The sequence below is a fragment of the Lates calcarifer genome, linkage group LG15 (assembly GCF_001640805.2).
Source record: "Lates calcarifer isolate ASB-BC8 linkage group LG15, TLL_Latcal_v3, whole genome shotgun sequence".
Lineage (NCBI taxonomy): Eukaryota > Metazoa > Chordata > Actinopteri > Centropomidae > Lates > Lates calcarifer.
In genome coordinates this window covers 19,717,897-19,731,741 of record NC_066847.1, presented here as the reverse complement: position 1 = coordinate 19,731,741, position 13,845 = coordinate 19,717,897, and the positions used below count along the sequence as shown (strand labels likewise).

Below are 13,845 nucleotides of genomic sequence, written 5' to 3'. Positions count from 1 at the left end.
GACAGATGTGCTGAGGATGGGCTTGTGTCATTTCTCCTGCGTCAGTCAGCTTTCATTCAGCACTTTGATATATAAGCACGGGGAGGGAGGGATGATGAATTTATTGGGAATCCACATTTACAGCATTGCATTGTTTTCACGACTTTTAAATCTTCCCTTTAAAAACTTCAAGGATGTCTCCTTGATAGTAATCAGAGTGAGCACAAATCATAATCGCTCCACGGCGCTGAGTGAAAGTGGTACAGCGGCGCTTGATGAGGGGGACATTCATCACAAGGAAAGGAAGATAATGGGGAAGCCACTAAAAGAAAGAACTTTTTTTTTTTCAAACACATTTCCCTTTATTGGCATGGTGAGGCTGATGAGAATTGCACATAAAAAATAAAATTCACAAGAAAGTTGTACAATAGGTAGAACCACAAAGGCATTGGTAAGGACTTGGCAGAAGGCAACGTGGATAGGACACAAACAGGTAACGACCCACAGCGACCCCCTTCCCCACCCCAACCCCCAAACACACACACACACACACACACACACACACGCTCTAACACCTCCAGAAACTCACACATACCGGCCCTAAAATCACAAACTCACACGAACATACATACATTTGCTCGAACACATATTGTCCTTCCAAAAGAAACATGATTACCCAACAAACGTTTAAGCAGTGGTAAAGTCCTCAGTAGGTCACATTATTAAAAAGTCCGCCACAGTTGAAATTTGAACCATAAGGTGTTATAATATATTGCTACTCTAGGCAATTTACAAAGCATTTTTTTTATTACAATGATTAAAGCCACATCTATCAAATGGGACACGACACCATTACCCAAACGCTATACAGACAGCAAAAAAGTAAAACAATGTCTTAAAACACAGGTAAAGGGTTTTTTTAAAATCCACATTCCCTCGACCAATTTTTGCCTCTTTGCATCATCAAAATTAGCTGTTTCTTGTCTCCACAGTCAAACTCCATGAAAGGAAGCCTGTGATCAGCAAAGCTTTCATACAAAAGATTTTTTCCTTCCTGTGATGGAAGCTGGTTCTCTCATTACTTGGCTCGCGCTGGAAACGGGATATTAATTGAACCAGAAACCGCAAGGTTACCTTTTATGTCATGTCGATGGCGCTGTGATATCTGGACTGTGAGTGTTGGGGGGTGTGGGTGGCGCTAGAAAGTGGTGGTGGCGGCATGCGATACATTGTTGAGTAGTTTTTCTGGAGGCTTATAGAATGTCATGTTTAAAAATCTGCCAAAGTTTAAGACAGCTGAGAGGCAGATATCCAGAGTGGTGTATACTGTACCCACTGTCATCCTGTAATAGCCATGCACTACACAACAAACAAGTTTTCAACTCGACACATTTTTTTTTTTTTACACACAGGGTGGAGTTAAGAGTCAGTCACGTTTGCACAGATGTCACAAGGTAATGCGTGCATTACAATCACATAGACTCAACTACATCTTAAAGGGAAGAGCAGGAGGCAGGAGTGGGGACATTCAAGTGTTTTTTACCGCAGGGGGTGATGTCACGGTGATGAAATGGCAAGATACAGGAATGGAGTCATCCTAGCTACCAGCGACTGGGTAATGGGTCAAGTCCAAAAATCACACAACAATAAGAGCTAAAATACAACTCTGAAAAATAATTTATTGCTTTTTATATAGTTTTTTCTTTCATTTATATTATTATCATTGTTATTATTATTAATTATCTTGTAATTATTGTGAATAATATTAGTAGCATCATTGTATATATATATTTTGTACATCAAATACAAGATTTTTAAAAAATTCAGGAAAAGGAAATTGTAAACTTTTGTTTGGCATTCACATAATCAAGCGTGAGTGGAGCGATGACAACAAGTGTTTACAGTGGTACAAAGAAAAATTCCTGTGAAAAATCATTTTTATTGCTTCATGTTCTGCTTCTGTGTGGAAAGGAAAACCGGCGACGTGCTGCAGATCTGACTGATAGCGGAGACAGAAATCATTAAAATGATGAGGCGGTTGGCTGCTGGAGTGATTAGCTGAATGTTTTGATTGTTTCGGAAAGGCATAGAAGGTAATATTATCCCCACCAAACCATTTATTGTACACCCTGTCCAGTAATTACGAGTTAAATAACACAAATCGAAGAACAACATAAATAGCAAATAAATTTTATGAGGTACGCCATGTGATATGGAGCCCATAAATATTTTTTTTTGATTCTAATATTAAAATAAATAGATAAATATGTGTTTGTACTGATTGAAAAGATCTGAATGCAGTGTTCTCTCTCACTGAAGGTAATCAAAACGAGAACAATACAAAGCAAGGAAATCAAACCGAGTTATTTATCTATATATATACTGATTGCTTCAGAAATAATTAATAAAAAATGGGGTACCTTTTCTTTTACAATCATGAAAAACACGTTAAAAATGCATTTTACACTGGTTGTATAAGCAAAAACACTGATTGAGAAACTTTATAAACAGAGAAAACTATACATGGTGGACTGTTTTTCCCCAACAAAATAACTTAAAAAAGGACGTTTGTTCACATGCTCCCGCAAAATGAGCAGTCGGACACATCTTTTTTTCTTTTTTACAATCATATCATGTCTTCTAAACATCATGTAGGTGTACAATATGTTTTACAGTATTGTAATTACTACAGATCGACATTCTGAATTAAGAAATTTTCTCCTCATTTTTAAAAAAGGCTGCGTTTTACAGTGCATAGCTGTAACAAATAAAGAACTTTATCCGATATGTACATAAAATAAAAATATTCCTTTTTATAGTATTTGTAAATACACGGCTACATTTCTCCTTAAAATGTAGACAACAATGTTACCTTGAGAATCTTACCTCCAAGATACAATTCCCTATACTCTTGTTTGTAATGTAACACCAGATCCAAACACCAGATTTTAAAAGAAGGAAGAAAAGGAAAATCAACAGCAAAAGAAAAACAAATCTGGCTGAACAAGCTGCATGTTTCCACCCCCAAAGAATTGTGGGCATTGTAGTGCTTGGAGAAAAAAAAGAAAATCATTAAAGTTTTTTTTTTCTTCTTTCACTGATGGTTGTACAGCAGTAGAGTGCACCAAACCTGTGCACCAGGTTCTGAGGGTTCACTGGCTTTCCCAGAATGCAATGTCTCTTCCCAGCTCTTCAGCAGCTATGTTCATGTAAACTTTATTTTTGATATATTCATTTATATTGATATAGGTCTATAGACTTATTCTTATATACTCTATGACATAGAGTGTAAAACTTCTGGTAGTCTCGTCGTCAAAGGAGCGAGAAACAACAGTGAGGTATAAGAAGTCCCTCTTTGTGACAGACAGCAGGTGCCAGTGAACTGGTTACCTTCTCAGGCTGCGCTGGGCCTCCCTCAGCAAGCTGTCAAAATCCATGGAGTCATACTTGCTTTTTGTGGAGGCTGGATCAAAGTCGTCCGAATGGGAATCTGAAAAGGGACAAGCGGGACTGTGGTTAGAGTTGAGCAAAGCAGGATTCTTTGAAAAAGGCACGTTTGTACTCTCAGGGGACTTGGTGGACAGAGCTCACAGAATATTCTGCCTTTACATCAGTATTGTTCCCTCCTGTCTGGCTCCAGTGTTAATCTGATAGTTACAATGCTATTAAGCTTAGATGTGCACCTTCCTGGAAAAGAACAAGATTTCATCCCTGTCTTTGGCTTCATGCAGTAAGTGTAGTGTTGCCAAATTCCCACAAATTCATGAAAGCTTGACAAAAAATACAGGATAATGCAATGTGATATGTGCTGAATTATTTCTTGTACTTGGAAACTCTTTCAATCAAACTGCATGTTTACATAGCAACCTATTAAATGCTACCAAGGAATTCAGGTACGTCTTTACGCAGAGGCCACAAATGGGAAAGTGGATTCCATATGTCCTATATTTCTTGATCAACCTGATAATACATGAAGAGTATCTTATCTTTGCAAACAGACAGCTTCACAAATGGGGCCCCGAAAAGGGCCCAGCGGCACACTCCAAGAGCTTTGAGAAATGGGAATGACCATGGCAGCTAGGAGACGCCAGTCGTGATCTAATGCAGTGGCCGAGGGCTAGATTGCGTCACGCTGAGCACCTTGAGGGATGAAAAATATCCCGGTGCTCTACTTAAAACTAATGGACAGTGCCTCAGAAAACAAAAAAAAAAAAAAAAAGAAGAAGAAAGTGAGAGACTACAAGATTGAGAGGAGGGAGAGAGGTGGTTTGGATACCACACTATTATAAGATTCTCCCTTCCTCTAAATCTCTTTATCCTGTGCTATCACAGTATGGGGATGACCAAAATAGCCTCTTCCTGACAAAGAGGCGGTCGAATGAAGGCCTTTCCATTTCAGTAGACTGATTAGTCAATCTTGCCGTAATGTCTCTCCTCAAGGCTTTAGGATTAGTAACTCTTTCTCTGTGTGTCAATTTCTCATCATGTCCTCTCTTAAAAAGCTGATGGCTTCAAGCATGTGTTTTGAAAATGTATAGCAGCCGCTTCATTTATTGAGGAAAGTGTTCCTTTTCTCTCGAGTGACCCATTGACCCTCTTGCAGCTGTGCCTTATGCGATCCTGACCTCGCATTCTGCTGGTAAATACACGTTGGAGGAGAATTGGCTCCAGATGCGAGAGTCAATATCTATCTTATATGTCATCAAATGGGAGAGATGGTCTTTTGTGGCTGTGCTACACTTAATATAATGAGGCATGTCTCACTTAAGTTTCAATACGGCTGCTCAATTATTGCCACTTTTATCATTGTGTAACTACAGAAGAGGAGAAAGTGCTTTTTTCATCCCATGTCAAAAAGGGCATCATGCCAGAGGGAAAAGCCTTGATTTCACTGATAGCTTGCATTATTTATCAAATGCGTCATTCAGCCTTCAGCTGCATTCATTTGAGTGCAGTTTTCTTTCTGAGATTTATGTATCTGACCAATATAGAAGCTGCACATACATATGCAACATATATGTGCACCTTTCCACTGAGGAAACACTTACATTGGATGAATTCTGCTGTGCTGCAGTCTGCTGTGACCTGCACGAACTCCCAACAAAGGCGGCAGGTATGCGTAACTGGGCGCACCACTGTGGCCCCTCCCTCTATGTAAATGACTGGAATCTACGTGCCACATCAAGGCTCTACCTCATCTCAGTGCCACAACAGCTGGCAGCAGATGGAGCCTCACTTTAGAGGGAGGAGGGGGGATGCTGGGACTTAACCTTGCTCCCACCTTCTTCTTCCTCCCCTCATCTCTTTTCCTTGTCTTTGTTCTACTCTATCTTTTCTCCTCATAATTTCATCCCTGCTCCTCCTTCTTCTCCTCTGTCTTCCGAGTGATTCCCACACCCACACGGCGTATTAAAAACACACCTTGCGCACAGCTTCGCACGTGCTTTTAAGTGCTATCTTACTCCCTAAAGTCTTGCTTTTCATATCGACATAGTAGAAACAAGCATCTCGTGTCCATGTGAGTAATGGAGTCTGCCTCATTTTCCTCAAGATAACCACCAGCAGGGGGGAAATGGAGTTCTATTCCCTGCGTGTTCACGGAGTGACCTCTGAACTCTCTCTGACTTTTTGAGCCACAATTGCCTGGTGGACATATTCAAGGCTGTAAGAATTGTTACTAGCACAGAAATGGGTCTCCTTTGATCTGGAAGCATCACTTCGGTCTTTCTTTTTTTTTTTTTTCTGCTGTCTTATCCCCCGCCTCCCGCTTTCCCCTTTCCCTCTTTTCACTGACAAGTCCAAGCAGCTACGCAAATATACTGCATGACTGCGGGGGGCTGATGTAGAAAACAACAAAGCTGCACTTACCCAAGTCTGTGTAATGTGATTTGCAGAACTGCTTTTGTCCGCCAAAGCACAACTCGAACTGAGGCTCGTTTGACCTGCGTAAGGTGTGTCCGTTCTCAAGGGCGGCAAAGGCGTCACAAGTGTAGCGGTACGTGATGAAGCCAAAATTGTCCCTGGTCAAGAATAGAAAATGATACGTCAGAGTGTTGCTGTGGGGCAACAATAACTGAACAAGGTGGAGGGGGGGGGGCTTGTCTTAGATGACGACCGCGCTATTTATATGCAAAAGAGAATCAATAAAAGTGTATCTTTGGGCCTAGAAGTAGATGAATCAGGAGACGCCCTGAGACTGCAAAAGCTCCTAGACCTTAAACTTTTGCCTTGCAAAGTTCAGCAGTTACATGCAATTATTATTATTGGGAATGCTCAAATAAACATCTACTATCGCCCTACTCTAACACCAGACTGTAATACAGATGCATGCACACAAAGCACAGAAAGTCCCGTGGCCTTACCCATCGTCCCTCAAGTTCACTGCACATTCTTCAATTTCGCCAAAGACTTCAAAGCGGCGCTTCAACTCTGTCCGGGTGCAGTTAGACCTCAGTCGCCCCACGTACACCACCCGTCTCTCCTCCTGCTCGTTAAGAGGAAAGACAGAGCAGAGGAAGGAGATTAAAAGGGGGGAGTCGTTTTTTTTTTTTGCTTTCCCCCTCTCTTTCTTCACCAAGCCCTAATGAATTGGTCTTGATCACTCCTGTGGATATCACAACTGACCCCCCCGCCCCCCCTTTTCTTTTTAGTCCCTCTCCTCTGTCTGTCTGTCTGTTGTGTTCCTCTTGCGATTGGCTCGGCTTGCTTCCTCTTATCTGATAGAGTTGCAGCGTGGAGGCGCCTTCAATCTGCCTTGGCACCACAATTCCTCTTTCTCTCTGCAACTCATCAACCAGAGGCACAGCGATTTTTATCAAATGATGCCATTCCTTAAGTTTGGGGCTGCTTCTTCTTTCATGAAGTCTAAAAATAAAAGCTGCGGGGTGACTCAGCCATATATCAGAAAAAGCTTGTTTGTTTCTCTCCAACTTGGGAGTCAAACTTACAATAAGCAGAAAACTAGGCGGGGTTGTTAACTGAGAGGTCTGTTAATATTATAAGGATATTCATATTCAATAGAGAGGGAGCATTAAGAGCAGCAGCAGTGAGCCACAGGGCAAAAAACATGGATTTGCTTGAACCTCAGAGGACGTGGGGGTCATAGCAGAATAATTTAGGAACAAACTGCACCAGGCTACAATTATAGCTTTTGAGTAGTTTAATTGCATCTGCTAATCATATAATACAGCACAAGCCTGGGGCTATAGTGTATCACTAGTATTATTTATTTATTCATTCATTTACTTGCCATTACTGGGGCAAGTCCACTGAGGCCTGTTGAAATTTTCAGTGCTGTCTTGCGGGTAGCAGTAACATATATGTAAATCAGTTGCCTGGTGCTAAACTCAAAGTTCACCTTTGCCCCATCTGACTCGTACAGAGGAGCTGAGAAAAATATAAATTAACTACAGATTACTGCTTTTATGCTTTTTCCCCCACTCTCTTTAATGCTTACATACTGTTTGAGACAAAAAAGTATTTGCTGAATTAGAGGTTTAGTTGCTGACAACTGATAAATAGGCGGTCTTTTCTTGATGGCACCCTGAGGGCTGCCTGTGTGCGTGCATGTGTGGGTGTGTGCGAGCGAGCAAGTGAGAGAATGAGGCAAAAACAGAATGAGAGAGACATAGACAGACAGACACGAGGAGACGCTTTCACATCCCTGGCCTCCCGAAACCTCGTCTGACAGCTCGAGCTTTACTGCTCGTAATTGTTTGTCTCTGCATCTCTGAAAATGTATGCATGCCAAGCCGCGTTTGCATTACCGCATCGTTTAATGTGTGCTTTATCAACGGGTGGTAGTGGCGTTACCTCGCTGGAAACCGGAGTGGTTTCACACTGAGACAAGGAGAGTGGAGATATGGGAGAAATGTGATATCCACTGCATCAGGCTGAATTTTGAAACAGATACAGAAAAAGGAAAAGAGCTTAAGAGAATCAGGAGCCGTTTCCTTTTTTGTCCTTTCCCCCTGTCTTGCTCTCCTAGTTTCTGTTTTCCACTATTTTAACAGTTTACCCCTGTGGTGTGATTAATAAGAGTCGACAGTGTTTCCAGATGACAGAGACGTTAAAAATACACAACCCGGAGATAAAGAGGAAGGGCCTGTCGCCTGAATCATTCAGGAACTCACTTTATATGTATTCTTTCAGTAGAGAGAGACTGTGGCACATGGCGCTGGGCTGGAGGCTGTCTCATCCTAAGTAATGTGTGCGTGTCTGTGGGAGGTTTCTATGCATTTGCAGGAATTTGTACATGTGTCACAGCAGTGATTGCATGTGGTCTTTTATCAGTGCTAGCAGGATAGATGATAAGTACAGCACAGAAAAAAAAATAGCCAAAAAAAAAAACAACAACAACAACGCAATGTCGTGTTCGTTGACTCACTATTGCTTTCTGCCTTTGCCTCTCTCTCTGCTCGGCTCGCTCGTACTCCCGCTTCTCGTAGTCCCGGCGGTACTCCTCCCTCTTCAGCCTCTCGTGCTGGTACTCCTCATAGCTGTCATACCTGCGGAGGATAAGATACGTATGACATCACTGTCCTCGCTCGTCCTCTAAACTCGCCCTTCCTGTCGATGCTTATGAAAAACAGCTGCCAGTGCCCACAAAGGAATAGCCCCCCGTTTTCTCGCCACCGATGGCCGAGAAGAGGGGGAAAGGAAAGGAAATGGACATGTTAATAAGATGTCTCTTTGCCATTGATATGATTACGGAGCCCGCAGGATAGGCCCGCGGGAGTGCCGGCGAGCGGCGCGGTTGGGGAGCCAGGCAGCTGCAACTGTCAGCACAACTTCACATGTCATTACTTTCTGCTTAGTTAGGGCTTCATCAAGAAGGAAAGTGCAACTTTCCCCCCCCCCACCCATCCCAGACTAGCACAAGACGTGTCCGTTAAGTTTTCGACTGATGAGCGACTCTCGGGCTTGTCGGGTGTCATTAGGCACGTGGGTGCCAAATCAGCTCGGAGCGCCGAGATGGTGTCAGTCTCTCTCCCTCTCTCCCTCCCTCTTTCTCGTTCTGCACTATGCCAGTACTTCTCTGCATATGAAATGGTCCCCTCTGCAGTGGCTCATGGAAAACTACAGAGGCACTAAGTTGAATAAGCGTCATTATACAGCTGGGAGCGTCAAACTCATGAGTGAAGTATGAATGCGCATCAGTAAGATTTGGGATTCTCTTGTCACTCATCCAATAAAACATGATCAATTAAACATATTTGCCCTGAATGTTTGTCAAGGAGCCCCCATGTGGATGGAACAGACTGCAAAAATCAATCACAGAGAAATCAAACTATTTCTGAGTGGGTGACGGGGAAAAGTTCACTGTTGATGGTGATTTTTTTCCTACCATCATGAGGTCTTTTGAATTTTGCCTCGGCAGCTTCTATGAATACACATTTGTCCTTACTTTAAGTATGTGACCACACAAAGGTTAATAACACATGACAAATGAATTCATTCAAAATAATCACCTTGGCCTGCGGCTGAGAGGAGATCGAGACTGAGGGTGGGGGCTCTTGTGAGCCCGGGAACGAAAAGTGCTTGAATCTGTGTTATGACGAGACCTGAGGGGAAAAACAGACAATGTTAAACGTTTTTTTTTTTTTTTTTACCTAGGATTGATGTTCCTTTCACACATTAGCAAAAAATGTTTGGAAAAGAAAAAAACATACTGTTGACTGCTGCAACCTTGGTAACGTGACACCTTGGTTAATTTGTTCTTGGCTTTGGGAACCAAATGAACTTCTTTGATATTTGCAGTACCCATTAAGATGCTAGAAACTGGGTTAATTCCAGATAAAAGCATTCTGTATTCTCCTAGCCTTGTCCTAATCTAACCCACAGCTACAGAAGGTGTGCATGATTTTCTACAGATCTTTTTTACACACCTGAGCTGGCACACACACACACCTTCTATCTATGTTGTATGAGGAAACTGTCAATACTGTATGCCCTGGTGGCCTAACTGTAGCGCTTGTAACCCTGCGCTCCTTAAGCTTGATGCTTAATTATTGAAGTGTTGCTGAAGAAGGAAGACCTGAATAATGGAGGGAGAGAAGTTTGGGAAGCTCAGTGAAGCAAAGGAATGCCAGTTTGGAAAGATCTAGATCTAGGATCTTGCACTGTGAAACTTGAAAAGAGGAGGACGAATTTTGAGAATAATTTCACTGAAAATCTATCTTGCATGAAAATATAACAAGCTTCTTTCAAAACTCCAACCCCTACCCAGTATTTTTAGAAAGCTTGTCAATGTCATTCTGATCAAATGCCTTGGGAATATTACTGTATAATCTGTGAGCAAGTTGGTTTAGAGCAAGGGCCCAACCAGAATATAGTGATTCTATTGGCTCTGTGGAGTAAAGTGACCTTTAAATAATCAGGCAAACAAACTGAGTCACTGCAGTGGACTCCGAAACTGAGGTACTCAATGAACTACTACTGACAAACTGAATTTGCTCACATCCTTCTCAGTAACTATGGTCTGCCTCTGTTCTTCTACCAAAAAAATCCGACAGAAACCCCCTCGGCTCTGATCAAAGGCAAGCATGGGAAATGTAGTTCTCACACAGTGCTATGATGATAGGAGTCTTTTTTGAGAGGGGTTTTGAGACTACATTCCCACAGCCTGGATTTGGCTTTCATCTCTGGGGATGTAAAAGAGGAGGGTTTGCCACTCAGTAAAAACAACAGCTGCCGCTTAAAACAATAGCCCCGGCATCAAACAAAAAACGGGAGCATGCAAGGGAGCGAGTGAGGAGGGGAGTGAGTGTTAGGAAGACACTCAAATATAACTCCCTGCCAAAAGATGAAAACTCATACTGTTCAAAAGTCCAGTGCCTCTGGCACCTTTCATGTTCTGGATTTTTTCTTTTTTGTTCATTGTTCAGTGCACCATTCAACCAATCTTCTTTCCCCATTGTTGCTTCAGAGAAATGAAAGCACCACCTGGTTTAATAGGCAGAATTTGGTTAGAATAATGACTGCAGACAATAGCAGTCTTTGTTTGAGACTTGCCAGATCTAGTCTGCATTTAGTCCAGGCAAAGCTAGGACTAGCAGGAGGTCAGGAACCCATGCTAAGAGTCTCCAGGGTCTATCCTGTCTGACATCAGCTCTGACGACTGATCAGGCCTGTTTTACACTCCTAAGCCAGAACCCCTGCCAGCTCCAAGCCCTGTTTAAACTGCATGGGTGGGGAGCAGCCAAGGTTCAGCCAAAAGAAGCAAGAGTTGTGTGTGTGTGTGTGTGTGCGTGTAAGAGAGGGATGATTTACCAGGAGGAGGGGCGTCTGTCAGGTGAGCTGGAGAGGGAGCGCCTTCGGTAGTGCGAGGAGGAGCTGCGGGAGCCGGAGTGGGAACGAGAACGGGAGCGGGATCCGCTGCTGGTCCAGCAGAAGGGCCTGCCGGGCGAGAGGAGGAGTGAGGAAGGTGGGGAGACGGAGCCTCGCGAAGGGGAGCAGCTGGATGGTGGGGAACAGGAGGGAGAGCAGGGGGGGCAGTCAAAGAGTAGGTCCAGAGGGGTGCCCTCCCATGGATAGAGGAAGCGATTCTCGCGGCCCTCGCCCAGCTCTAGCTCATCGTGGAAGGGCAGGAACCCTGGATGCAGGTGGCTGGAGCCAGGCAGCCTCTGGGAGTAGTAGTCATCCTCTCCCTCCTCAAGGGACTGAGGGGCTACAGCCTTGTTCGGTTTGCTGCCTGGTTCTTTCTCCTGACCACCCTGACTGTAGAGGGCTTGTAAGGGGGGGCCAAAGTGCTTGTTGAGTTCTGCTCTAATTTCTTGGTCGCGCAGGAGCTTCCGGCTGGTGGCAGAGAGGTGTTGTTGGTCCCTGTCAATAGTGGCCTCTTGTGAGGGGATCTGGGTGGTTTGTGTAAGGGTCTGCTTCCTTAAACCCTGGACCCGGACTGCTTCTCCATCCACAGAGGCAAAATTCTGCTGCTTAGCCAAGGGACCAGATGAAGCTGATGATGGAGAGCAAGAAGATGGAGATGATGAAGAGGATGGTGGCATGGCTGAGTCCTTACATTCGACATGCCTGACCTCCACTGTGCCTGCAGCAGGCATGGGAGCAGCAGTGGCACCTGAGGTGACCGTCATTTCCGCTGCTGTAGTCATGGTAACAGTGGCTGTGCCGCCGTCCTTCTTAGCGCTAGCTGACGCTTGGCAATAGTCATGGTCACTGTAGCCACGGGGCGCCCGCTTATTGTTGCTAATGCTGCGATGCTCCTCAAGGCCACCCAGCACACAGTGGTGGGTGGCAGAGTAAGGGAGGGCGGTGGACGCTTTGCTCAGCTGGGCATAAAGCTCAGTCTGTTCGGGACCCTTCCTGTTGGGGCCCCCGCCTGAGGCACCTGGGGCCGGGGCCAGAGCGCCGGGGCCCGACTCGCTCAGCCTGGCTCTTTTGCATGCCAAGGCCGAGGAGGAACATGAAGACAACTTGGTTTTGAGCGATGCTTTGAAAGGATTCTCTTGACTGGCTTTGTGTGGGGGCGTGGTAGGTGGTGTCAGACCTGCAGAGGGATGAAGAGACAGAGGTTGGTGGAGGGGTGGGGGCAATAAAATGAAAATGGAATCATAATGCAAACCACTCCAAATATCCCCCTCTCCCTCCGCCCCTCACTCATCTATAAACTCCCAGGTCAGTTTATGGACAGTGGACACAGATACATGCCTGATTAAAATATTCACTTTCACTTGGCCTAATCCTGATCTCTATTTTATTGCAATCTTGACAGATTAATGTAATGCTTGGTGTAACTTAATATGGTGGTGCTGTAATACGGATGACTTGCTACCCCCTTCCTCTCTGACCTTGGAAAGATCCCTTTTCATGAAAAAAAAAACCTAACACAAAACCCCGTAGAGGACAAATGTAATGCATCTGATGAAAAAAATTAAAGTACATGTATCACATCTCCACCTGCCTCACACAAATGTCTGCACTGGACAGCAGCCAATTCATCTGAGTAAAACCAAAGACCTTTTTTTATCGGTCTGAAAGAGGAATCACTGACATGACGCCATGCATGTTTCAAGATGATCCAGCACCATCTCTGTGAAACAGAGGCGAGATGTCTGGTATGTCATAGAAGCACAGGAAGTTACGGGGAATGGGTTGTCATTCTTCTCAGATGGCATGTCCCTACTGCTTGTGCCCCCCCCCCCCCCCCCCCCATCCTCTCCTCCTCCCCCCCGCCTCCTACAGATTTACAACCAGACAGATGGCAGTTATATGGGAAGTCCTGAGATGAGCCCACTTTATAGCATTGTTAATGCACTCACACAAACAGCCACCACCATTACTCTCATTCTCTCTTTCCTCCTCTCCTTTATTCTTGTATTCTCCCTATTTCTCTCTCTTCCTGTCTGCCATCTTCCACAGATCAGTCTCTATTTCTCTCTTGGCATCTTTTCCTGTTTCTGTCTCATACAGAACAAATGTGCCCCCCCCCCTTTTCCCAACAGACGCACGCGCACACACTCATCACTAACAGTCTCTCACTGGAGTCAAACTCAGGCACTTTGAAACACCTACGCTCTCCCCTCCTCTTTGCCTTTCTTATAATGCACATCATTCTTCCCTAGCTAGTGAATTGCACCAAATGACAGCTATTAGTATCAAATCCAGTGTTAGAGTATGCACCGGGAAGACAGCTTGGCAAAGAGAGTGCGGGAGCCTGATACATAAAAATGCAAGTTTCTGAAACCACTTGCTGTGTTTGGAATGCCTGATCCAACGGATTATCATCCTACTTCTTATCTGGATGTGTCTATAAGTAGGACTGCAAGTCTCCACTCCCCGCTATCCCCTCTCTGCCTCCTCTCAATTCTGTTAGTGATATAGATATATCAATGCGTTATGCCAATGATA

At 44.2% G+C, this 13,845-nt stretch overlaps 2 protein-coding genes across 5 annotated transcripts in view; one reads left to right on the top strand and one right to left on the bottom strand.

Moving 5' to 3' along the window:
* rpl34 (ribosomal protein L34) overlaps positions 1-13,845 on the top strand; it is a 750,063-nt gene that overhangs the window by 354,056 nt on the left and 382,162 nt on the right. The gene's annotated exons all lie outside the window — the stretch shown is intronic.
* ppargc1a (peroxisome proliferator-activated receptor gamma, coactivator 1 alpha) overlaps positions 316-13,845 on the bottom strand; it is a 38,276-nt gene continuing 24,746 nt past the window's right edge. For all 4 annotated transcript variants that reach the window (XM_018690419.2, XM_018690425.2, XM_018690432.2 and 1 more), the window contains exons 8-13: positions 11,251-12,484; positions 9,450-9,542; positions 8,366-8,486; positions 6,342-6,463; positions 5,848-5,999; positions 316-3,469 (exon numbers count right to left, since the gene is read on the bottom strand). In XM_018690419.2, coding sequence (XP_018545935.1) covers positions 3,366-3,469; positions 5,848-5,999; positions 6,342-6,463; positions 8,366-8,486; positions 9,450-9,542; positions 11,251-12,484 — 1,826 coding nt within the window. In that variant the 3' untranslated portion in view covers positions 316-3,365. The remainder of the gene's footprint in view (positions 3,470-5,847; positions 6,000-6,341; positions 6,464-8,365; positions 8,487-9,449; positions 9,543-11,250; positions 12,485-13,845) is intronic.